This window comes from Artibeus jamaicensis, unplaced genomic scaffold (genome assembly GCF_021234435.1).
Source record: "Artibeus jamaicensis isolate MK-2021 breed Jamaican fruit bat unplaced genomic scaffold, CSHL_Jam_final contig_1832, whole genome shotgun sequence".
Taxonomy (NCBI): domain Eukaryota; kingdom Metazoa; phylum Chordata; class Mammalia; order Chiroptera; family Phyllostomidae; genus Artibeus; species Artibeus jamaicensis.
In genome coordinates, this window is record NW_026521362.1 from 5,266,096 (window position 1) to 5,291,753 (window position 25,658).

A 25,658-nucleotide genomic window follows, 5' to 3' on the forward strand; every position below is an offset into this window, starting at 1 on the left:
TCCCTGTCCTGTCAGAACTTGTGGTTACTGTTGTGCTGTGGAAGGATCCAGCCATGGAATTAGATTCCAAATTTAAAAACTAGGAGAGAAGCAAAGAAATTGCAAAAGCCAGGGACATTTGGCAAGGTTTATGCTAATTGTACTGGGTGTGAAATAGAGCCTGGGGTCTAATGACCAGGGTTAAATAATTGGCTGAGAGGTCACTGGCCCAAGGGCAGGAAAAAACAAGCACCCCTGAAGGAAACTGCATTCAATGTTGTTCCATTTCCCTGAGTATATATTGCGGTGGCAGAGAAAAGAAAAATGAAGCAAAAAATCGGACTTTTTTTTTGCTGAGAAAAGGAGCCAATGTTTCATTTTTATTCCCTTCCTGGTGTGCGTGCCCTAACCCAGTCTTCCTCGGGTCTGCCCGGCACTGCTGCTGGGAGAGGCGGGCGGCAGGATTCCACTTCCCTTACACATCTGAACAAAATGTCAGCCAGTTCCTGCCCGCGTCTATTTATTGCTGTGATGTCAGGGGTAGGACAAAAGTAGATTTAGTTTCAGGCCTAGCCTGCAGGCACCTAAGAGCCATCAGTGGCAAAGTGCTGCCTAACTTTCCCACATTTTGTGATGAGGAATATTTTCATTTTTTCCTTCATTCTGGACATTTGTAAACCTTCATTTGAACACTCCTTTTAGGGTCAACACACCATGGGAAGGGATTCACCCATCACTCTAGAAGAAACTCTTATTACTTAGCAATCAAAGTGGTATCCGGATAATTGAGATGTGTATATGACTTCGGATCTATTATTTCCATGATACAGTCCATGTAGAAATTTTGTTCACACTGAGGTTTCTGTGTTTGTTAGTCAGCAAACACTGGGTTTTATCAGAGTTCCTCTCTGCACAACCCACACACCCAAGGTATTATTATTATATTCTTTTCTCAGAAAATTTTACTTGGGCACCAGAAGAACACATTTTACTTGTCCCAAGTGAAATAGCGTCCTGTGATGAGAAACCAGCCTCAGGCACCTTCCCCATCACTCTGTATCTCCTTGTCCAATCTGACACCATTTACTTGGGCTTCTCAGAAGTTTCACAGGCTTAAAATGGGGTCCAAAATGTGAACAGGCTTCCTCTCCTACTTCCTTCCACACATGGAGCAAACCAACTAACTGGGCAAGTGAAACAACCCAGGTGGTTCAGCTGAGGCAGAGGAGAGGTGATTTCTGCTTTGGTTCTCACAACCACGCCTTTGCGCTCTATTTCTAGTATTACACAGAGGAGACAGTCTACGAACAGATCCCTGGCAAGGTAAGACCCAACCCACACCTGCACGAACTGTATGCTCCTTAAAGTGGGAAGAGCCTCTTCTCTCTCACACTCCCAAGGCCATGGTTCTGGCAAAGGGAGAATCTGAGGAGGGACACACACCTGTGTGTGTTCAGCAGTTGGTGGTACAAGAATGATTGTTACCTGTTTGATAGGTTTTATCATCATTTTTGCCATTGAACATACCCAAGATGCTGGGGGATGGTTCTCCCAATTGTTCTGGTGGTATTTTTGGTGAAGGCGATGCTAATTAGGGTAATGTCAGTGGCTGTCACCAGTCTGACAGCAGCAAAAGGATGGCTTTGGAATTGTGATTTGCATGGGGACCAGCAGAGGTGTTGTGTAGAGTTGTAAGCTGTGGGGCACCATCTCCCCAGACAGAGATGGTACCTACCCCCAAACCCTTGTCTTTGATGGTGCCATAAAATGCTGCTTATGTTTTAGCACATTAGTAATGCTGAGAAAGCCATTCTCATAAATATCCCAGGTTGGAACTTCCTTTCCCAAGGTGAAATACCTCAGTCATGACTCATTTTCTGCATGGGGCTGTTTCTCTTGAGCAGGACAATACAATGGTACGGGTGGCTAACCCTAAAGCCCACTCAGAGATCCCACGATCGCATGGAAACTAACACCCGTAGATGCTGTAAATGGGTTAGTTTCTCACGGTCGACCACATGTCATTGATAATGAGCAGAAAGCAGCCTATTAGCAATAGTCCCACAACACTAGGGAAAGTTGTCTTAGCTATACATTTCCTTATTACTTAGGTTTTTCTTCTCAAAATTGATGCTGGAACTCTTCCCCTGATTCAGGTGGTATTAGCTGTAAAGAACATTATACTCTGAAATGGACTGATGACTAGGCTGATTATCTTATTTTATTACAAGCAGTATTTTAACCTTGGACTACACCCAAACTTTGGGCCTTAGTTTCTTCAACATCAGCTTTTTTTTGAAAGAAAGAGTAATTTCCCACCTGCCAGACACAGAGGACTGTTGTGAGGATAATTACCCATTTTGTGTCATCATTATGGTTGTCCATTTAAGCACTTATTAGTGTGAATGACATTCCAGTTCACATTCATTAACTGACTAAGCCAAAGAATGGTAATCACTGGTAATAGTGATGCGATTCATTTTTCATGAGGCTCATTATTCTTTGTTTCATACTCCAGGGGAGAATGCCCAGATACCTGCAGAATAAGCAACTGACCTCCTCAGACTTATTTAAAAGTCTTTGATTGCCTTTATCTTGTTCTCTGATCCCGTTTGCTTTTACTTTACTCAGAGAATTTAAGAAAAATTTTAAATATTTAAGAATATTTTCCTTCTGATTTTTACCCCACCTTAAAGAGTTAGAGTTCCTTTCTTCGAATGGAACTTTAGGGCAATGTTGTAAATTAAGAAGGAGTAACTGTTTACCCCATGCAATCTTGGACAGCCAGCATTATGTTTATGACATATCGTGGTGTCACGTGGATGGAGGGAGTGATTTTCTGCCTCGGCCTGTTTTAGTGATGGAGAAATAATAGCAGGAAATGGGTGGCAAAGTCAGAATACCAAGATCATGCTTATCTTTTTCTTTTATAACATCGCTGAACTGCCTGTCACAATTTCAGACAGTAACAGAAATCTATGAAACCACCACCACAAGGACAACGACGTCCGACTATGAGCAGTCAGAACCTTCCAAACCAGCGCTGGGCCAGCCAGAAACGGCAAAGCCCGCGGAGAGGAAGAAGGTTGTCAAGAAGAAAGTGGACTCTTCAAAGTTCATGACCCCTTACATTGCACACAGTCAGAAAATGCAGGATCTCTTTAGCACAGTAAGTTTCAACCCGACTTCTGCTAACCTGGTTGTATGATGGAGAAATTACTGATCTCAATCAGCTCTCTTTTGGACTGTCTGGATTATCTTTCTCAACCAGTGTGAGGCAAAACTGATTTTGCAGAAGTATGTGCTCTTGTGAGTCTTGAATTTTCCTTTCTTGTAATTTATTTGTGCCATTGCAGCATGAGGAAAAGCATCTGTATTGAAATTTTGCTGCAAAATAAACATAAGGCCAATTATAAAGCATGTACTGGTATTTAATCACAGCTAGTTATCAATCTAGAATAATGAAACCATAAATATAGATTTAGTTAACATCAGTTCATGGAAGCTAAATAGCATCTTTTTAAATGATGTCTGATCAGGATGCCTCTGAAGTGGGTCTCTGAGAGGCGGATAGTGAAGAAGAACATGTAGGGTAGGAAACCAGGATCAGACTAAGACACTGCCAATCAGAGTGTTTGCACCCTGGAGCGGTGGTTTTGAACTTTGGCTGCACATTTAGAATCCCCTGAGAGCTTTAAAATAAAAAATGCCCAGGCCATTCTTATTTAATCACTCTGGGTTTGGGCAGAGTAGAAGGACTTTTAAAAGTTGCTCAGGTAACTCTAAGATGCAGTCCAAGCTGGAATCACTGCTCTTGATAATCCTTGGTCCTCAAAGTTAAGTTACACTGATTGGCAGCAGATTTAGACCCACTCATCAATTGCCCATGGTGAGCTGGAGCCTCACTAAGTAGACTGATTTTATGTCCTCTGAGGCTCAAAAATATATAAACTATCTTAGGGAACATTGGATTGTATAGGACTAATGCTTATGTCAAAAGCATCCTGTTGTGGTTAGCCAATAAATACTCACTTTTGGTTCAGTGTTAACTCTTGGGGACTAACTACGTGGTAAATTTCTAGTTCAGATTACTTTTTAAAAAATATATTTAATTGATTATGCTATTAAGATTGTCCCATTTTTTCTCCCCTTTATACCCCTTCACCCTGTACCCCCTCCCACCATCATTCCCCCACCTTAGCTCATGTCCATGGGTCATACATATAAATTCTTTGGCTTCATTTTCTATACTGTTCTTAATCTACCCCTGTTCATTATGTACCTGCTATTTATACTTCTTGTTCCCTGTACCTTTCCCCCATCCTCCCCGATCCTCCTCCCCACTGATAACCCTCCATGTGATCTGTAGCTCTGTGAATATGTTCCTGTTCTAGTTGTTTGCTTAGTTTGTTTTTGGTTTTGGTTTTGGCTTTATTTTTTATCTAGTTCAGATTCTTGACTGATTTAAAAAATAGACTTCTGAGACTTAAATGTCTAAAAATAATATCATCTTGCCTCTTTTATCACTGTGGTATTCAGCAAAAATAGAAATTATTTTTGCCAATTTATTGCCATAACATCTCATTAATTTCAGATGCTAATATCCTAGAATCTCTGGTAGACTGAGCAGAATGTTGGCACAGGTTTTTAATATTTTAAAAGTGGTTAGTAACTAAATCAATAACATAATTTAGATTGTTGACTACTCCACTGAAAAAGCACTCTTGAACCATTAATAATGATATATTATGTACATTATGTTTAAAGCAAGAACTCCTTGTATATTTAGCAGAAATAATTTAATTGCACTCCTTTTCAAAATACTCCATAATTTAGACATTTCATTAATGCAGATGGTGTCTCAGCTGTCCAAATCACTGAGATTTAGCAGCAACTTCTGAATTGACTATTTTTGCATTGTATCAGCAGTTAAGTCTTTTCACATTTGGTTCAATTTCTATATTTATTTTCTAAAATGATTGCAGTTCAAGCTTTTTTATGTGTGCACTCAGACAATAAAAACATTGAGAGAATCATTGTAGGGCATTTCCAAGACAATAGTCTGCAGTACCATTTCTACCGTCTCCATTATAAACCATGTTTTGGAGGAGCAATTAATGAACCTATTTTAGTGTTTGCTGGGAATCAGGGTAGGGTACAGAAAAATGCTGTTATAATGGATAATTGTTATAACTCGCAGTACTTTTTATCAGAGGGGGGTGAGTGCATTGCCTGAAATTTCTTCTGCTGCATTATAGGATTTCAGGCTAATATCTGATATTCTTTTCAGAATAAATACAAGGAGAAGTTTGAGAAAGAAAAAGGACAGCCAACTGCTATCACGACCGATACCCCAGAACTTCGCAGAATCAAGAAAGTACAAGATCAGCTCAGTGAGGTGAGCTGCATTGCTCCAAATAAAGCACACATGTCAAAAATATGCCTCCCACTGGGAACTGGTTTTAAATAGGTGTGGAGAAAATAAGGGGTTGAGTTACTATGAGCCAGTCCAGAAGTCTAAAGGAAACATTGGCCATGGATGATGTTGCTCTAAATGTGAATCCAAAGAGGCTTCTGAAAGGTTGGCTTTGAAAGTTAGCTTAAAAGGTGATACACTTTGGGAGTTCTGACTCATTGTGGTCTTCCATACTGGAGCACAGGGAGGCTGGAATTTGGCTGGGAAAGAAGACAAGCAATAAATACAGGTGTTCTGCAGACCTTTGAAGTTCACAATTTTCTACCTGCGATTAAAATACTTTGCTTTGTGATGCAAACATAGTGTGATTAGGTCAGGGATCTTGGGTTATAGGACATTCTTTAATCACATGGTTATGCCTGCCATGAAGTCTAACTGTGCATTTATTCTGCAGGTTAAGTATCGAATGGACGGTGATGTTGCTAAAACTATCTACCACATGGATGAAAAAGCAAAGGACATTGAACATGCAAAGAAAGTGTCGCAGCAAGTCAGTAAGGTAAGGTCATGGTATGGATGGCTGGACACAAAATAGAATGTGTGGCACCTCTGCCCGGCCTTAGAGGAGAACCCTGGACAGACCTGATCCTGCTCACCAGTCCCACTGAATCACAGGCATTGTGAGCTCTAAATGCACCCATGTCAGGGTTGCTGCCCTGGTGACTGAAGTGGCCCGGGGGGCCCTGCGACTTGATAGCAGGCAATTGCTGCACAGAGTGCAGTTCCAGTGTCACCAGACTCTCTTATTTTTAAAAGAATTTGGGAGCTGAAATTTTATAATAAATCTCCAAATTTCAAATGTAGGGAACTAATTAAAAATACTTTTTGAAAATACCATGTCAGTCAAAAGAAATGCATGTATCATCCAAATTTAGTCAGTGATGGATAGGTTACATCCTTTGAAAGGAATCTGTAAAGAATTAGGATCATGATTAAGATATTTTTAAAATAAATTTTTTTCCAAGGAAAAGCTTACTAATGCAGGAAAAGTATTATGGGGTGCTGACATGGTCAATGTTTTCCCTAATCGGTGCTAGAACCACACTGGCAGCCTTTGTACAAGGACATTTTGTGAAAAACTCTTCACAATGCTCTTTCATTCTCTAAATCATCATGCCATGGGCGAGACATCAAGCCCTCTGCTCTTTCTGTCTAGGTTTTATACAAGCAGAACTGGGAAGACACCAAGGATAAGTACCTGCTTCCCCCTGATGCCCCTGAACTTGTCCAGGCCATTAAGAACACAGCCTTGTTCAGTAAGGTAAGGGCCTCTGCTCTGTCACCATCTCTATCTTCCTCTGTTCTCCTACCATGTCATTTAGAGGAATACTCACTACACTCTCGATAATCTGAAATACAGTTCCCTACTCTTTTTTGCGAGTAGCCTTGAGACTGATGTGGCTGAAGAAATAGGGCTTGGCAAGGAGGAACAGAGAAGAGAGCTCTGGGGAAGAGTAGAGGAGAGGGTCCTATCAGGAACCTGAGCAACCCTGGAGGCGTGAGTGGGACAACACAGACGCTCCTGAGGTCCAGCTCTGGAAACATACAAAGTAATATTTTAGTTTTTCTGTAGACCCTGTGCTACACTTTGGATATTCCTGGCTATCACTCTTATTAAGGGTCTGTTTTGTGCCAGTAACTACACTAAGTACCTTCCTGGCTCCTTACACTTGCATTAGTACTTGTTGCAGGAGTGAGGTAAACTCACAGAGAGGAGATGAAAGAGAATTAGACACATCTGCCCTTCTGTAAGAAAGATTTCTTGGGAGAAGCAAGAGAATCTATTAATAAATATGACTTGAATTGGATGGAAAAGTGGAGGTTATCTGTGAGTTCCATTTACATTTGCTCTTACCTTGCCCTTGAGTTTTTAGGCCATTGATGAACGAGGTGAAAATTATGTATTTTCATGTAACTATGAGTTCATATTGTCACAGCTTTTCTCTCTTTTCTGATTTAGAAACTGTACACTGCAGACTGGGAAGAAGACAAAACTTTGTTTTACCCATATAATGACAGTCCAGAGCTGAGGAGGGTTGCCCAAGCCCAGAAAGCTCTCAGTGATGTAAGTGAACTATCATCGGCACCATCTGTAGTGTGGAATCAGGCCTCAGATTGTATCTTCTGGACAGATGCTCACTGCAATTATTTAAGAGAGACTAAATGCCACTATTGCAGAGGAATACATCTAGAATCATTATAATTTCTGACGTCTACTTTAAATTAGATTTTATAGTTTACATTAGATAGAATTTAGTCCAATTTGCTTTACTGACAGGTGAGGAATGTGAGCCTAAAGTCACATCAAGTAATTAGTGGTAGAGTCCAGACTGGAAACCTGGTCCTGTGGTCCCAAGACCAGCATTCTCTCCATTAGAGCATGTTCCCTTCTGTCCACTTGGCTGGTATTGAAGTTTTTTTCTGTATGACAGAGTAGCATTTTAAAAACCTACTGGAATCATAGCCACCTTCTCAAATTTATTAGGTAAATATATTATGGCAAGATTTTGATTTACTATCCTAATCATAAAGTCAGAATTGTGGTGTGTCCCCCTTTCTGGGCAAGAGGGCCCGGACTGGCGTACTTGTCCAGATGTGTGTGTGGTTGTCCCACAAAGACCTCTCACCACTGATGTACACAAAGGGTATCACAGAGTCAGCAAAACACCAGCAGTCCCAGGCGCTAGAATTTTAGTATCTTAGACCTTGAAAACTATTCATTGGAGGAACTTAAAAGCTTGATAGGGTACTTAGGATTGAAAGCAGAAGCAGAGAGCCTAGCACTTCTCCTTGCTTTGAGTTACTTTATTTCTTGCTCCCTGCATTTGCTAGAGGCCATGTTGAAAATTCAAAGTCTTCAGGAGACACTCTATTGTAAAATGACAAGTGGTTTTTCACTTTGTTGTCATCTAGGTCCTTGGAACCTCTTACTTTCCACATAAACACAAGCCAGTTGGCATCTTAAAATTTACTGAATTTACTTCCAGTGGATCTTAGGATTCTATCTTTCTTTGAACTAAAATTATACATATACATTAGATGGTGTATCCAACTTTTGAGGTCTAATTTTTTATTGCCTCTTACTTGATATCATCTGCAAATTTAATGGACATATTTTCTATTCCAGGTTGCATGTAATTGGTTAAAATATAGCAGATATACTCCTATCCTTGCACAGGTTAAGCTAGGAACTAAAGAAGATGTAACAAAATTTCAAAGCTATCTAGTGTGCCAATTTTAGTGTGTGAGGACCTCTGGCTTTTCTTTTAAGATTAGATTTTTGGTTCTGTATCTCATGAATAAGTAATATTGTATGACCTTTAAGTGACCAATCATTAGTTATTGAAAGTCCATTATGCATGCACACCTGGCAAAACGGAAAAGTGAAATAAGAAGTTTTGGTCCTTTCCCTTGAAAATCTATAACCAAGCTGGTCCGATGAAAGTGATATATAGTAAACCATAAGAAAAAAATTAAAAACACAAAAACCCTACCGTCTAATACTTGGTAAGAGAAAGACAAGATATACGTGAGTAATTGGAGAAGGCCATGTGAAGAAGATGATGCCAAGAGAAGGGGCAGCGATGAACAGGAAGGGCATTTCAAGTTGAGAGCACTTGAACAAAGGGACAGAGGCGAAACGAGCCTGTGGCTTAGGACACAGAGGAAATGAATGCTGTAGGCACTGAGTTGTGAGGGCACTTGTAAGAAACTGGCAGGAAGACCTTGAAAATCAGACAAAATAGCTTTGACATGATCTGGTAGTCAATATGAGGCATCATAAGATTTTGGAGAAATCTCACTACATGATATAAGTAGAATCTGGAGAAATTTTGATAGGCAATATGATAGACTGGGACTAGGCAAAATTGTAGGAGACTATTTGTAGAAGACTGTTTTAGTAAGATAGGTGAATCAGAGGGATGATGGAGACAACGGAGAGGAAAAGAAATCTGAAAGTAATAAGTGTTTAAAAAGTGTTAATGGTATTGGATATTGGGAACAAAAGACAGAAAGAGGCTACAAAAGAATTTATGACCAAGACAGGCAGTCCAGGTGGGCAGAGGTATAGCTGGTAAGGATGTGTTAGTTAAAGAGAACTAGAGTTGAGACAATGAGGGGAATATTCAGATCAAGGCATCTTATAGATAATTAGAAATTTAGTACTAGTGCATAAGTGTGAGATGACAAGAGATTAATATTCGAGAGTCATCAGAATCTAAGTGAGCCAATGATACCTCAGACAAGGGTTTGATCTCCAAAATATATAAAGAACTCACCTGACTCTGCTCTAAGAAGACAAGCGACCCAATTAAGAAAGAGGCAAAGGACTTAAACTGGCACTTTTCCAAGGAGGACACACAGAGGGTCCAGAGACATTTGAAAAGATGTTCAGTATCACTAGCTATCACCGAGATGCAAATTGAAACCGCAATGACATACCACTTCGCACCATTGAGAATGGCCATCATAAACAAAGTAACAAACAAATGTTGGAGAGGGTGTGGAGAAAAGGGAACCCTAGTGCACTGTTGGCGGAAATGCAAACTAATACTGCATTAGTCAACCACTATAGAAAACAGTATGGAATTTCCTCAGAAAATTAAAAATGGAACTGCCTTTTGACCCAGCAATTCCACTGCTAGGATTATATCCTAAGAACCCTGAGACACCAATCAAAAAGAACATATGCACCCCAATGTTCATAGGAGCACAACTTAGGTTGGACACAACCTAAGTGCCCATCAGTAAATGAATGGATCGAAAAACTATGGTACATTTACACAATGGAATTCTATGCAGCAGAAAGAAAGAAGGAGCTACCACCCTTTGCAACAGCATGGATGGAACTGGGGAGCATTATGCTGAGTGAAATAAGTGAGGCGGTGAAAGAAAATACCATATAATCTCACCTTTAACAGGAACCTAATCGACAAAACAAACAAGCAAAATCTAACCAATGACACTGAAATTGAGAACAGTTTGAAAAAAAAAGAGAAAGAGAGAGAACAGGCTGACAGTGACCGGGGGGGAAAGGGGAGGGGATTATAGAGGAAAATGATGAAGGTTTTGCAGGAACAATTATAAAGGACACATGGACAATAACAAGGGTGGGTGAGAACAGGGGTCGGAAGTGAGAAGGTAGGGAAGTGTGGGGTAAAAAGGCAGAAAACTATACTTGAACAACAATAAAAAGATGTTTACAAAAAGAATCTAAGTGACAACTGAAGATATGAAAATGTATGAGGGAGGAAAAACAGGGTATGACCAAGGGCAGAGTTTTGAAGGACACCCACCCTGAGGACACCTGGAGAGGAGCCAGAGAAAGGATAAGGGAACAGATTGTTGGAGAAGTTGAAGAGGAACCAGGAAATGCATGTCACGTAAGCCCAAGGAGAGGTTTCCAAGAAGACACTTAATCTCCCAATGTCTCCCTTTATCAATAAAGTGGAGAGATGAAGGTTTGCCTCCATACCACTGTAGTGCTATGGACTTTGAACGATTAAAGTTGGCCACATTTTTCTCAATAGAAGATATAATGAAGTAAAATCTTCCCATCCTTGCTCTGAAAGACTTGGCAGTTAAGGCATGCTTTTATTTTTATTACGGACCAGGCATGCACTTAGTGTCAGATGACCAGCATGCCTACTAATACTTCTGTCAGTAACATGAACCTTTACAATTATTGGGCACAGAGCAAGCAATTTGTTCACAGAATATACCACTGGGCAGGCATGTAGATTTCAAGCTAAGGGTTTGGCTTCAGGGGCCTCCTCTTCCTCTCCTGTCCTTCCTGTGTTTCTCTTAACCCTAATCATCATGTTTTCTTTATTATCTAAATAGAGACCAAAGACTTTGCAAACACTAAGAGAGTCCTTAAGTTGATCCAGAGTACAGAATTCTAAATAAACAGAATTCTGACCAAGGTTCCTGAGAAATTAAGACTTCTACATCTGATTACTCTGAAAGTTCTTGACAGCACGTCATCCTTAATCAGCATTTCCCCTGGAAGAATATTGCTTTCTCCTCTAGGCCTTAGCCAGCAATGCAGAAGACAGGTTGCCCTATGCTGAAAATAACTCATTTAAATGAAATTAAGCAGTGAAATTCAATGAATACATTTAAAATTTTGTCTTTTGCATCCCAATTGATTTAATGGTCATGAAAGCTTTGGTTATAGGCACTAGGTAGATATTATTAGGATGAGATATAATTAGAGTTGGTTAGAGTGTGAAGAAAATAATGGAGACCTCCAAACTATATACCTCTTTATAAATAAGAATATTATCACAGGGAAAGAGAAATAAACTGTAGAAGTCTCATAGTTGAGCACTGGATGATTCAGGAGGACTATTCTTCTCCTCAGACTGGCCCCAATGGCCTCCGTGAGTAAACCACATATTCAGAAGTCAGTCACTGAGCCCTCACTCTTGTCAGGTACTGTGTAGGCCACAAAGGTTCCCAGAGGAGAAATTATATTTTCTGCCATCCCAGAGCTCACAGTCTAAGTAGGGACAGAGATATAAACTACCAGTTACAGTGTTATTTGATAATTTCTTTAAAGGAGGTAAAGGCTAAGTTGAGTGATAATCCTGTTGAAGGTGACGGAGTCAGGGAGGGCACAGGAGGGGGGACTGTGCTTGTCCTGAGACCTGGTGAACAAGTAGCAGCTTGCAGGCAGATGGGGGAAGGCAAAGTTGGGGCATTCCAGGAAACAGGAGCAGCATGGCTGAGGTTCAGAGACATAAGAAGGCTTCATGTATCTGGGGATCTGTGAGTACTCTGCATTGTTGGAGGCAGGAGTCAAGACTGGAGGGAGAAAAAGCCAAAGCAGTCAATAGTGAAGAAGAGTGAAGTGCAAGAGTGAAGGGGATGCATAATTAATGGGCATAATACTTTTTTTAAGGTAAGAGAAGTCTTTCATAGGCTGAGGGAAAGGACTAATGAAGAGGGAGAGGTTGAAGCTGGAAGAAAGAAGAGAGGTGACTGATAGGGTTAGGTACACAGGGCTGCTGGAGGGAACAGTACCCTGAGTGCTGGGCTCATGACCTGCAAAGGATGCCTCTCCTCTGGGCCATGCAGGTGGAAGGCAGAGGTGAGAATGAGCACAGAGAAAAACAAGTGTGCAGCCTTTCTTTACTCTATGGAAGAGGAAGCTGAGGATAAGATGCAGTGAATCGGGCTTAAGGACAATGTTGGGGTTCGTCTCTGGTGGAGAATGATCAGAGGCACATATGGGATGTTCAAGCGTCAATAAAGGCAAAGGGGCAGTTGGATAAATTTAGACTGTTGGGCACAGAACCCCAAGCAAGCTGTTGTTCGAGAACATGCCATTGGGTAGGCATGCAGATTTCAGGCTAAGGGCTCTCCTTCCTCTGTGCCTTCTTCCTGTGACTCTTTTAACCTTGGTTATCATGTTATCACTACCCAATCCACAGAATTGCGTGAATTTCCTCAGTAGTCTCACCATCCTGGATATAAGAACAACAGACGTGTGTGGTTAAGTTGATCCGGAGCTGGCAGTCTGTTCACAAGTGTGATGGAAAGATAAGACATCGGTAGTTGAGGATGCTGGTTAAGAGAATGATTTCATTTGCAGGCTATGACATGGTATCAAAGGAAGGAAACAGATCTAGGGCCAAGAATCTTGGAGAGAAGAGAAAACTCAAAGAGAGAAATCACTGCATGCTGAGAGGAGGGACATGTAATATCTACAAGGATAAATTATGGTTGTGCAGTACACTAATGTTTAAGACTTCAAGTCTAGATGAAAAAATAGCCTTAAAAATGCCAGCAAATGGAACAGGGACAATATTAATAGAATGATTATCCGTGGCTCATTTGCATCCCTTTTATTTTGTCAGATTGCCTACAAAAAAGGTCTTGCTGAACAGCAAGCACAATTCACACCTCTGGCGGATCCTCCAGACATAGAGTTTGCCAAGAAGGTGACCAATCAAGTGAGCAAGGTATGTAAACAGAGCCAGAACACTGTTTCCCTTGAAAACCCTGCTTAATAAGCTCAGCCCTCAGAAAAAGTAACAAAGGTGAAAAGACACAAGGTAAACACTGAGTATTTTGCAGTGACCCTAAAAAATGCTACAGTAAGAGCAATACATTCACAAACATCATAACTGTGTGAGTGAATGTTCAGCCAGCTTAATGACTCAGTGATCGATGAATATGAAAGCTGCCTCTAGAAAACTGAACCTGCATCCTAATATCCTTTGACATCTGACTTATGGAAGTGATATGAACAGAGAACCAAGTAATCACAGGATCTGACTGTTTCAATTCGGTGTGAAGACCCCATATAGATTTACACTCTCAGATTTGGGGAAAATAAGAATGCATGAGTGGTCTCTCAGACATAGCTTAAATTGACAGCTGGAGGGAGGGCACCTCATAACTTTTAAGGTCCTGGCAAACAGCCTAGTCTGCCTATATTTAGACTGGTAAACTAGCTCTGAGGAATGCAGAGGAACAGATGTTCAATGATGAATAGACCATGTTAAATTCTTTTTAGAAAATTAGTCCAAATCTGGCCACTTTCTCCTGGGATACTGCTGCTTTTAAATAAATACTTTTCTTAGCCCTCTGTGAAGTTGAGTCATAGTTTTGTCTTAAATTTTGTTGGAACCTCGAGATTTCTATCTTGTCAAAGGATTTTTTTTGAAAGAACAATTTCAGTGAAGAAGAAAGAAATGTCATGGATGCTGACGTCTGTTCAATGGTGTTTTCTAGTGTTTGATTTTGCAGATTACTTAACTGTATAACCAAGGGCTACTGGGGTAAAAGATCAAATAAGTGTGGTAGGAATACCTAATAGGAATGCCATGAACCTGTTCTGTCAGGGCCAAATAGAAATGCACTGAGAACTGTCCATAAAGAGATGACCACTGAAAGGATCAATATTGTAAGTAAGATTGGAGAGCATGGACCCTTTATCTTTTGGGGAGAAAAAGAAAAGGCTATTTTCAAATAGTCACTTAGAAAGAAAAATCTATTTTAAATTTTTATGGAAAGCATATTTTTAAAGATACCTTACTAGGGCAACATTCTTTTACCTTATTTGAGTATGCAGTATGGTATCTGAAGGTGGTAAGAAAAAAAACAGAAGTACCTTCAAACTCCCCTATAATCCATCTCTCTAAAAAATTAGGCTTGCCAGCTAGTTTAGAGCTATATTTTTCAAAATAGTAGCTTTTAGCCACATGTGTCTACTGAGCACTTGAAGTGTAACAGAAGAACTGAGAGTCCCATATGTGTAAAATACACACTAGGTCTTGAACTTGTAGTATGACAAATAGCTCATTATTTTATATTGCTTGCAAGTTGAAATGGGAGTTTCTGGATCTATTGGGTTAAGTACAATATATTGTTGAAATTAATTTCCCACTTATTTCTTTTTACATTTTAAAACGTGGCTACCAGAGAATTTTAAACGACAGTGGTGGCTTGCATTATAACACCACTCCAGCTGGATATGGAGATGTCATTGGGAAGTTGGAAGGCATTCCCAGGGCTGGGTTTGCCCATGTGGTATAATACCATGAGCCAAGGGGACGATGGCTGTGGAAGAATGTCACCAGTTCTTTTTTTTTAAAAAATATTTCATTTATTTATTTTTAGAGAGAGGGGAAGGGAGGGAGAAAAAGGAGAGAAACATTGATGTGGGTGGGAAACATTGACCAGCTGCCTCTTGCACCACCCCCAGCTGGGGATCTGGTCAGCAACCTAGGCATGTGCCCTGACCAGGAATTGAACCAGTGACTTTTCAGCTTGCCAGATAATGCCCAACCCACTGAACCACACCAGTCAGAGCAGATTTCCAAGTTCTTAATGGCCATTATGCATCCCAAATAATGGTTATGTTAGAAAGAAATACTTGTGATTGGTCACAGCCCATTGAACAACAAACCATCCAGTAAGATAGCTACCAGGGGAACTCAGATATAGGACTCACTTCCCTTCTCTTGATGTCTCCTCTGCTGCTTTGACCCATGCTTCAGTACCATTTTCTTTCTCTCCCCAATAGGTAAAGTATCCTTTACCTACTCACTTTCACATATTTAAATTCTTACCATTTTCTTGTTAAATCATGTCTCCCAGATCTATCTCCTTGTCTTACAGCCCTCGGTTTCTACGTTAATATAATGTGTACATATCTGTAATTGTTACATTGCTGTTACATTATGTTCACCAGCCTTCCTCACTATACCTGTTAGAATCTCTGCTCTCACTTTCGTCTTTGGCCAAAGCCATCAGCTACATGCCAGCAAATCCTCCTGGTTCAGCTCACTCTGTAGCTCTAGCCCAGATGGGCAGACAGGCAGAGCTGTTCACATAAGGCAGGCATTTCAAGTGAGGAGAGTGTGCCCAGTACAACAAGCATCAAATGGGATCCTGAATGCAGTACTGGGAAGTCCCTTTAGTTTCTCTGTGCCTGCCTCTGTGCTTTTTTCCAGATTCACAACAGGAAATATAAGATTTCAGATTGTAATTTCCAGGTGATACCGAATGGGATCCAGAATTAAGAAGAAAGACTCTGTAGTCATAATACTTCTGGTAGTCATAATACTTCTGATAGTCATGTGGTTAAGCAAGATATTAGGATACCTAATTTATGGTCCAATGAAAGCAGCCTCAGCTGACTTCTGGAGAGGAAGGACTGTGGTTTGAGGGAGCAAGCTGGCTCACCTATTAACATGTGGTTACCCTCTTGCCCACAGAAGATGTCCCAGAGATTATAGTTGACCTAATGAACTTTCCTTTGTTAAATGAACAAATGCAAAATCCTAGGGCAAGTTAAATCAATGCTTACCTCCAAGTTTCCATCCATCAGCCACAAACAGGATAGAGTCAGAGAGAAGGGTTAGGGTAGGGGTTGGGGAAACGTTGGGTGTTGGACCCCTGATGTGGTTAATCCATCTCCATGTACCACACAAACACTCAGGCCTCCTGCAGAGGGAGGCCCTTTGTCTGGCAGTGGGGATGGGGGTCCCCTGTGGACATATACCTCTGTCTCTTTTTCGTTTCTCTAGAATGAAAGATAGAAAGATAAAGGTTGCAGGCCTTTATCTTTTTAACTGCTCTTCTACCTCCAAATGAAGGGAAGGCCACAACTTCCTCAGTAGTTAACAAGCTCCAGCCTCCTCCTTTGTAATGAAAATCTTCCCAAACTCAGAAGTACTCAGGAATGGGTTGTGGGAGATCCCCCTCCACCCTGACCCACTTTGGCTCTGGGTGGGTGAAAAAGATAAGCTTTGGTCGTGAAGGGTAAGAAGTGGGGAAGCACCCTAGATGAGGTGGTCTTCCACCCTTCTTTTGCATCTTGTTTTCATATCTTTTAAAAAAAATTACATATCTGTCTCATACTGTGAGAATTAATGTCCTACTTGGTTTTGCTTAATGAATCTACATATATGATTCTTATTTCTCTATAATATCCCAGTTTTGGACCTCATTAAAAATATATTACCTTCTCAACTTTAAATTATATTAATTATACCTTAATTAGGAGATACCTCTGACCTGGTCGCCTCCACTCCCAATCCTGGAGTTTTCTTTCTTTGAAGGAGGCAGAGGAGTGGCAGTATCTCTTCCAAAAAAAATTATAGATTAGGGATTGTAACCTCGGTGTGTGTACATTGAATATCTCTGAAGTCGTAAGTATTTGTGGGCATTTCACAGCTCTCTCGGATTCCTGATGAGTTCTATTCTCCAAAAAGATTAGAAACAGTCCTAGCACAGACAGGCTGTCTTAGCAAATTGAAAAATCAGTTTCACCGACTTCAGTTCTTTAAAACTTCAAACAAGAAGGGTAGGCAAATTAATCGGTGACATAAAGAAAATTTTATCTCGTGCACACACACAGTTCTCTTTTTTCAGAATTTCATACTCTCTACTATGTCATAGTTTTTATACCTTACATTTGCTTAACACTGTAAAGTTTACAAAGCATTTTTCAGTGTATGTATGGTCTTATTTAATCTTCCCAACAATCCTCTGTATAAGTATTATTGTCAGCATGTATGGTTAAGAACACTGAAGCTTCAAGAGACTAAGTTACATCTTTAGAAAGTATGGAGTTAAGTCTTGGGCCAAGAGCTCCTGAACTTAGGTCTGGGGCTCTAAAATTAATAGCTATTAAAGCCACTTGGTTATTAATTAGCATATTAGCCTTTTGAGAAGAAAATATATAGGGCACTTGAGAGAGGGGTGAGCTTCAGTGTTGAAGCTTCAGTTTTGAGCTTGAACTCAAACGCACTGTCCCTACACATCAGTTAGCCTTGGTGCTTGTTCTGTTAAAGGTATACACACCACAAAACCACCTTCTTTTTCCTTGAAGCGTGTGATGGGGGCATTAGGCACACAAACACTTTGAACGCATTGGTTATGTCTGTCAATATATTCTGTCAATATATTCAGTGGTGAGTATGAACCAAGGAGGGGAAATTGCTCCAACCCAGCTCTGACTCCAGCTCATGTGCACAAGTTGGCTAGGCAAATTCTGCTCAAATAATGCTCATGCCAAAATCATTCAAAACCACATACCATGGCCTCAGTTCAATTTAGTGTAGTTGGACATTTATAAGGTAATTCTTACATGCTGCCTTTTGCGTTAGATTCCAAGGATACAAAATGAAGAAGACATAATTCCTCTCTCCAAGGCTTCCACAGCTTGGGATTCAGATGCTATAGTATTTGGGAACAAGATGGGGCAGCAGTTTAATTTTTTAATTACTTTCCAGTTCTCAGTAAAATTTCTTGAAGTCTAAAGCAGGAAGTCATAGTCATTGGCCAGCAAGCTAAATTTTGTTGTGGTATTGCTTTCTGTATAACTACAAGTTTTATTAAAGCTCAGAATTAATGGCCAAGTTCATCTGACATGGAAATTTGGGGTCGAGTGCTTTTATTGTAACAATGAATTACAAATGGCAGATGCTTCTGTCTCCCTCCTTCCTCAAACAGCAGGGAACGTCTGTGAGTTCTGAGATGAAGTAAGTCCCCGAACTCAGTAAGAGGAGGCAGAGTTAGAACTTCTATCCCCTTCACTTAACATTCCTGGGTAAATTGACAGTGTATTGGAATATTTGAAAACATCTATTAAGGTTCCAAGAAGAGTCTTGTCAAGATACTTTTGAAAGCTGCCCATTACCATTAAATTTGCTCTCTTGTCTGTCAGATCCTGGGTTTTGTTTGTCTTATTTTCTTTTTTTCCCTTCTAGCTAAAATATAATCAAGATTATGAAAATAAAATCAAAGGCAAATGGAGTGAGACACCTTGCTTTGAAATTGCAACTGCCAAGATGAATGCTGATAACATCAGCGCAGTAAGTGGGAAGGGATGGCCAGACATCCTTAGATTGGGGGGGGACCCTTCCTTTATGACTTCTCCCTGCACCTGAAGTGATACTGGAACATTTACATACTGGCACTTCTTCCTGGGTGCAAGACTTGTGTAGAGTTCCCATTAAGAGAAAATAACCCCATGATCTTTCCTTTCTTGAAAAAATATTGTTTTGATCAGATACCCTTTTTCTTGCCTCAATTTTCATAGGAATAATATTGTTTTAAAGTGAGTACAAGTAAAAGGGACCCATTTTAACTAACTCTTTGCTGGAAACCCAAACAGTACATTTATGAAACTGATTGGTTCCTTCCCAGATTTTCTGCACTGGAAAATATAAGTCCTGGTTTTTTCTCTTAAGTTCTCCACCCCTGGTTTTTATTATTATTATATTATTATAATTAATATAATTCAAAAGGGAGCTCCTTTTGAGTCTGTCTTTAATCCTGATTATAACTAAGTGGCCTCTGTCCTCCAATGTAAAAGCCTTGCACAGTTTTTTCCCACAGAAGTTCTTCAGTATGTTTAATGTCTTACAGAGGAAATATCAGGAAAGCTTTGAGAATATGAAAGACCAGATCTACTTCATGCAGACGGAAACACCAGAGTATAAAACGCATAAACAAGCTGGGGTGGCAGCTAGCAAGGTATGAGAAAGTTCTCTCATTTATCTTGATGATCTTAGTTTGGGTGAACTTCTTGTAACTCTTGCTTTTGCATGTAATAAAGGTTCTTAGTGGACAAAAAAAAGTACTTTGGTATTGTAATAGGGCTACTACATTGTTTAAAATTTTGTCATGTATGAACATTTGCAATACCCAGCTGCCATCTTCAATATTTCATAAAGGACCTTTTGGGACCTGGAAGTAGAAACGTTACAATCTCAAACGGAAGACAGAGGAGACCTCCTCAGGAAAAGGCAACTGGCAGCCTTAGATGAGCATAGACACTCCCACACTCACCACTACCATTATTTTTCCTTCCTACTAACTGGTGGAAATCTATAGACAAGATACATGAATCAGGGATAGCTCATATATGCTGTAGAATAACTTTAGTAAATCGACAGACTTCCTGGCATTCTAGAGCAGGTTGGGCACTAAAAAAAAGCATAAACTTTAAAGCCAATCAGACTTGATTCTAACCCCTGCCTTGGCTCTGCTGGAGGAGCAAGAGGAAAAAAATCACGTCACCTAGAAGGCTATGCTGGTATCCAGGTGCTGTTCTGAACCAGGAGGGTAGCAGGACAAGTGAGGAGAAGTGTTTTGGAAACAGAGCTGAACTGATTTAATGATGGCTTAGATGTGGAATATAAGGAAAATTTTGGTCTAAGCAACTAGATAAATAGGTTTTCCCTTTATCCATATAGGAAAGATGGAAACAGTGACTATTTTTTCTAAATTCTAAAAATAATTATTATTATATTTTAAATATATTTTATTGATTATGCCATTACAGTTGTCCCATTTTCCCCCTCATTCCCCTCTATCCTGTACAACTTCTCCCCTCACATTCCCCCCTTTAGTTCATGTCCATGTGTCACAAGTTCTTTAGCTTCTACATTTCCCACACTGCTCTTGCCCTCCCCCTGTTTATCTTCTGCCCACCGTCTATGCTACATATTCTCTGTACCTTCTCCCCCGCTGTTCCTCCCACCCCCCTGTTGCTAACCCTCCATGTGATCTCCATTTCTGTGGCTCTGTTCCTGATCTAGCTGTCAGCTTAGTTTGCTTTTGCTTTTGTTTTAGGTGTGGTTGTTAATAACTGTGCATTTGCTGTCCTTTCACTGTTCATATTTAGTATCTTCTTTTTCTTAGATAAGTCCCCTTAACATTTCATATAATAAGGGCCTGGTGATAATGAATTTCTTGAACTTGACCTTATCTGAGAAGCACTTTATCTGTCCTTCCATTCTAAATGAAAACTTTGCTGAATAAAGCAATCTTGGATGTCGGCCTTTGGATTTCATGACTTGGAATACTTCTTTCCAGCTCCTTCTTGCCTGTAAGGTCTCTTTTGAGAAATCAGCTGACAATCTGATGGGAAATTCTTTGCAGGTGACTGTCCCCTTATCTCTGGCTGCTTCTAGGATTCTCTCCTTCATTTTAATCTTGGCTAATGTAATGATGATGTGCCTTGGTGTGTTCCTCCTTGGGTCCAACTTCTTGGGAACTCTCTGAGCTTCCTGGATTTCCTGGTAGTCTATTTCTTTTGCCAGAATGGGAAAGTTCTCCTTTATTATTTGTTCAAATAAGTTTTCCACTTGTTGCTGTTCCTCTTCCCCTTCTGGTACCCCTATAATGCGGATGTTGGAACGTTTAAAGATGTCCTGGAGGTTCCTAAACCTCTCCTCATTTTTTTGAATTCTTGTTTCTTCATTCTTTTCTGTTTGGTTGTTTCTTTCTTCCTTCTGGTCCAGTCCATTGTTTTGAGTTCCAGTTTTCTTCCCATCACTATTGGTTCCCTGTGCATTTTCCTTCATATCACTTAGTGTAGCCTTAATTTTTTAATCTAATTTGTGACTAAAATCAACCAGTTCCGTGAGCATCCTGATCAGCAATGTTTTGAACTGTGCATCTGATAGGTAAGCTATTTCTTGGTAGCTTAGAAATATTGGCTCTGGGGCTTTGAGCTGTTCTTCTGTTTGAGCCATAATGTTTTGGTCTGTTTGTGCCTGTTACGTTGAGGGGCAGAACCTTAGGTGTTGACCAGGGCTGGTTAACCCAGTGGCTGGGTTGTGACGCTGTATATGGGGGCGGGGTCAGAGAGGGGCAATGGCACTTGTTCCGCTCTCTCAGATTTTGGTCCCCTCTGTTGCTTCCCACAAGCAAATTGGACCCTTCTGGTGCTGGTTCCCAGGTGGGTGGGCTTGTGTACATTCTAGGACCCTGTGGGTCTCTCCAATGATCTCTCCTGTGAGTCTGGGAGTCTCTCCCGGCACCTCCACCCCCCAAAGTTTTTCAATCAGTGCTTTTAGGCTCTATTTTTAATTGCTGGGGCCCTGGGTTGTGCAGTCTGTCTCACTGCCATTTTTTTGCCTGGTTTATCTGCGTGCGAATGTTTGTCCATGGTCAGCCAACCGCCTTGCGCACCTTACTGGCTTTGCTCCCTTTCTCCCTGCACCTGGGTCTGCTAAACACCACCTTTTCCTGCCTGGACCCCTCTCAGCCAGCTGCAGACTCTGCCCCTCTTACCAGTCTGGATGAATGGTTCATTGTTGTCAGACTTCAGTACAGTTCAATTTTCTGTCTGTTCTGATTGTGTTTTTGTTTCTAAACCTTTGTTGTCCTTAATTTTGGTTGTGTAAGGAGGTACAGTATTTCTACCTACACCTCCATCTTGGCCAGAAGTCTAAAAAAATTATTTATTGATTTTAGATGGAGAAAGGAAGAAGAGAGAGAGGAACACTGATTTGTTATTTCAGATATTTATGCACTCATTGGTTAACTCTTGCATGTGCTGTGACTGGTGAGCAAGCCCACAACCTTGGTGTATTGGGACGATGCTGTAACCAACGGAGCTACCCTACCAGGACTTAATTTTTTTTTGGAAGAGAGATGTGAGCTCAGCTTCAAACTTGTAAGATTTGAAATTCCTTTTAGACAACCAAGCGGAAATGTCAAGTGGGCAGTTGATTATAAGTCTAAAGTTCCAGGGTAGATATCTGGCAAGGTATAAATTTGGGAGTATTTTTTTAGATTTTGTTTGTTTGTTTGTTTGTTTTTAGATAGAGGGGAAAGGAGGGAGAAAGAGGGAGAGTAACATCAGTGTTTGGTTGCCTCTTGTGCACCCCGTATTGGGGACCTGGCCCACAACTCAGGCATATGCCCTGACTGGTAATCAAACCAGCGACCCTTTGGTTCTCAGGCTGGAACTCAATCCACTGAGCCCCATCAGCCAGGGCAAATGGATTTAATAGCATAAGAATGGAGGCCATCAGGGGAGCAAGTGGGAAAACTCTAAGGATTGAACTCTGGAGTGTTCCATGTGAAGACATCAGTGAGATGAAGTAGGAGAAAAATCTAGAGAGAATTAATTCTTGGGAAGCAAGTCAAGGGAGGAGGAGTGACCAAATGCATCAAATGTTGCTGAAATGGATTTATCACTTTATGGTCCCTAGTGAACTTAATAAGAGCTATTCAGCTAAATCTGCTTACAGAGGGTTTGTGAGTGAGTGAGAAGAGAGAAATAGAAGAAGTATATTCAACTCTCTCAAAGGGTTTGCTGAAAAGAAAAGAAGAAAAAGTTGCAGTAGCTAATGGATAAATGTGTGAAGAGGGGATTTTCTTTTTTAAGATAGGAGACAAAAACACCGTGTTTCTATGCTGATGGAAAAATCCAGGGTGGAGGGAAAGTGTGATTGTGTTGGAGGAAGGAGAGTGGCTGGAGTAATGTCCTTGAGCAGGTGAGAGGGGAGGGGTCTGGTGCTTGAGAGGAAGGGTGGCTTGGCCACAAGCCCTGACAATTTACCTGTGCACAGGAGTGGTGACTGAGTGTCCCAAGTACAGGTAGGGGAATAGTAGGGTTTGTGGAATTTCCTTTTGACTGTTTCCATTTTTCCAGGAAATACTGAACTCTATCTGTGTCTTCCATCCCCTGTGAGTCCTCTGTGTAGCCTGTAGGGTGTGGTGCCTCTGGTTTTCAGTGGTGTATCTCCTGCTTTTAGATACCAAGCTGGTTGTCTTTTTTTCTGAGGTTTTTAAATGTTGATAAATTATCTAGGATTGTTTGAACTTATTTTACGGTTCTATTGGTGGGACAGATGGCTGGCCCTGGGGATCCTGGTCAGAACTAGGGTCTTCTCCTCTCATTGGACAGGTTCCTGACAGGGACTTTTGAGCCCTAGTTTACAGCTTCTGCTAGAGCTGGAATTAAAGGTGCAAAGTGGCAAGAGCAAAGAGAAAAGCTGAAGGTGCCATCATTTTCCAGCCCCAGTCCCTGCCTTCCCCTTCTGTGTGGGCATCAAGTACACACTTGCCCATACACACAATCAGAGTTGAGATGTAAAAGACTAGTGCATGATGCTTCATTTCTTTTCAAATGTGTTGACAGATAAAATTCTGGAGCAGCAGGCATCTGGGACAAGTGCTCTCATTATTTGTGCCTCTTTCTCTCTCCCATTGTTTATGTATCTCTCTACCTCCACCTCTCGGGGCAGAGGCTATGTGTTACTCTCTCTTGTATGTGTCCCAGAGCCTGGCATATAACTGATACTCAAAAATATCATGATGGATATTTTGAAATGAATAAATGAATAGGAAGGAAAGCTACCTTGGAAATTTATGCAGTTTCTCTACTACTGTCATATATTTTATACTTATGCTACCTACTGTAAGTGTTTTGCTTATAAAATGTCAAGCTGCCATTTTCCAAAGAGAATATTGATTTGTGGAACTATGTCATAATTTTGTAGTAGAGACAAGAGCAAAAATAACTCTTAGGGTTTCTTTATCACTTTATTTCACTCCTACAGGTAAAATACAAAGAAAACTATGAAAAGAATAAAGGAAAAGCAGATTACAATGTACTTCCGGCTTCAGAAAACCCTCTGCTCAAGCAGCTGAAGGTGGCAGGAAATGCCCTAAGTGATGTAAGTATATTCTCGTCAAAGTGCTTTTTTTTTTAACTTTGGCTGCAAGAGAGACAAGCTCATTCGCTTTCTATAATGACTGCAAATAGACGTTGCAAGTGCTTTAAAGTTGTGATGTAGCAGTTCCCCTGGAACTGTCTAACCACAGGAAGGCCTTAGCGTTGCTGAGTATGATGTGCGTCAATTTGTGGGGCTAGGGTTCATTGGGGGTTAGGTTCAATGGGCAGGGAAATCCTCATTTGCTTACAGGCTCCAGGTGCCTGTGCCTCCAGGGCTACTGTCCATTCCAGGAGATGCTTTGATTTTGACAGAGGCAGAAGGAGATTTTGAAAGGGGAGGAGAGAAGGAGAGATGAGGCAGTGTTAGCAACCTCCCGCTGCTGGGAGACGGCCAATGTCCTGTTGTGAAAGTTCCCCCCCCACCTCTGCCATTGTCTCCTCGGATCCTGGCTACAAAAACCATCTTGTGCAGACAGCAGGACTCAGAAGATGGCCCCCTAAGAAATTCCTTCACGGGAATTTCTACTTGTGGGGTTATTAAGAGCTTTACCACGCCATTAGAAATGAAATAGATTAGATAAGTGAGAACTGGGCCTGGCATTAAAAGACTATGAGCCCAAGTCCACTTTTACTATATATTTAAAGAGACTGAACATGTGATCAGTTGCATTTTTCCTTTATGGTTAGGTTATATTAAGCTTTCCCAACATTTGAGGATTATATATGGCTCTCTGGGTGAGCCAGTTATCTTGTCTTTGTCCCTTGGGTTGTCAGCACTGCAGAAATGAGCACAGGTGATGGGGGAGCGGGGTGAGTGAGGTGGCAGGTGAGAGAGTGGGGATGGATCTGCCTAAATAGCTCCACAGGGAATCAACGCACACCTCCTGCTTCCCAAATGAAGGCCGCCTTTATCAAACATATAAAAGCCAAGGTTTGAATCCCCTCTGCTGATAGAGACAGGACTGTAAATATATTAAAAATGAGTAGCAGTATTTACAATGTCAAAACCCAGTATGAAAAAGTGACAACAACTTGTCTCCTCACCTGTGCATTTACAATCTCAATAATTGTTTATTGTTATTATCAGAGCAAAAGGTAAATCCTAGCAGAGGAGACAAGTGGGAGTTTCATGATTTGAGTTCTTGTATATACTTTATGGGACAGTACTGAATTTTCCGTGGTAGAAGGACGAAAAAAAGTGTGTATTTCTCAACATTTACTGAAGTTTTTCATGCAGGTTTGTTTACAAAACAGGAAAAT

General features: G+C 40.8%; 1 protein-coding gene across 1 annotated transcript in view; it reads left to right on the forward strand.

The window, feature by feature from the left end:
- The first annotated feature begins 510 nt into the window (after positions 1 to 510).
- The window catches only part of NEB (nebulin), a 195,660-nt gene continuing 170,512 nt past the window's right edge, over positions 511 to 25,658 (forward strand). Inside the window, exons 1-11 of the mRNA XM_053671780.1 lie at positions 511 to 519; positions 1,261 to 1,302; positions 2,942 to 3,148; positions 5,270 to 5,377; positions 5,850 to 5,954; positions 6,612 to 6,716; positions 7,416 to 7,520; positions 13,321 to 13,425; positions 18,688 to 18,792; positions 19,349 to 19,456; positions 24,283 to 24,399. Of these exons, the coding sequence (XP_053527755.1) occupies positions 511 to 519; positions 1,261 to 1,302; positions 2,942 to 3,148; positions 5,270 to 5,377; positions 5,850 to 5,954; positions 6,612 to 6,716; positions 7,416 to 7,520; positions 13,321 to 13,425; positions 18,688 to 18,792; positions 19,349 to 19,456; positions 24,283 to 24,399 (1,116 nt within the window). The remainder of the gene's footprint in view (positions 520 to 1,260; positions 1,303 to 2,941; positions 3,149 to 5,269; positions 5,378 to 5,849; positions 5,955 to 6,611; positions 6,717 to 7,415; positions 7,521 to 13,320; positions 13,426 to 18,687; positions 18,793 to 19,348; positions 19,457 to 24,282; positions 24,400 to 25,658) is intronic.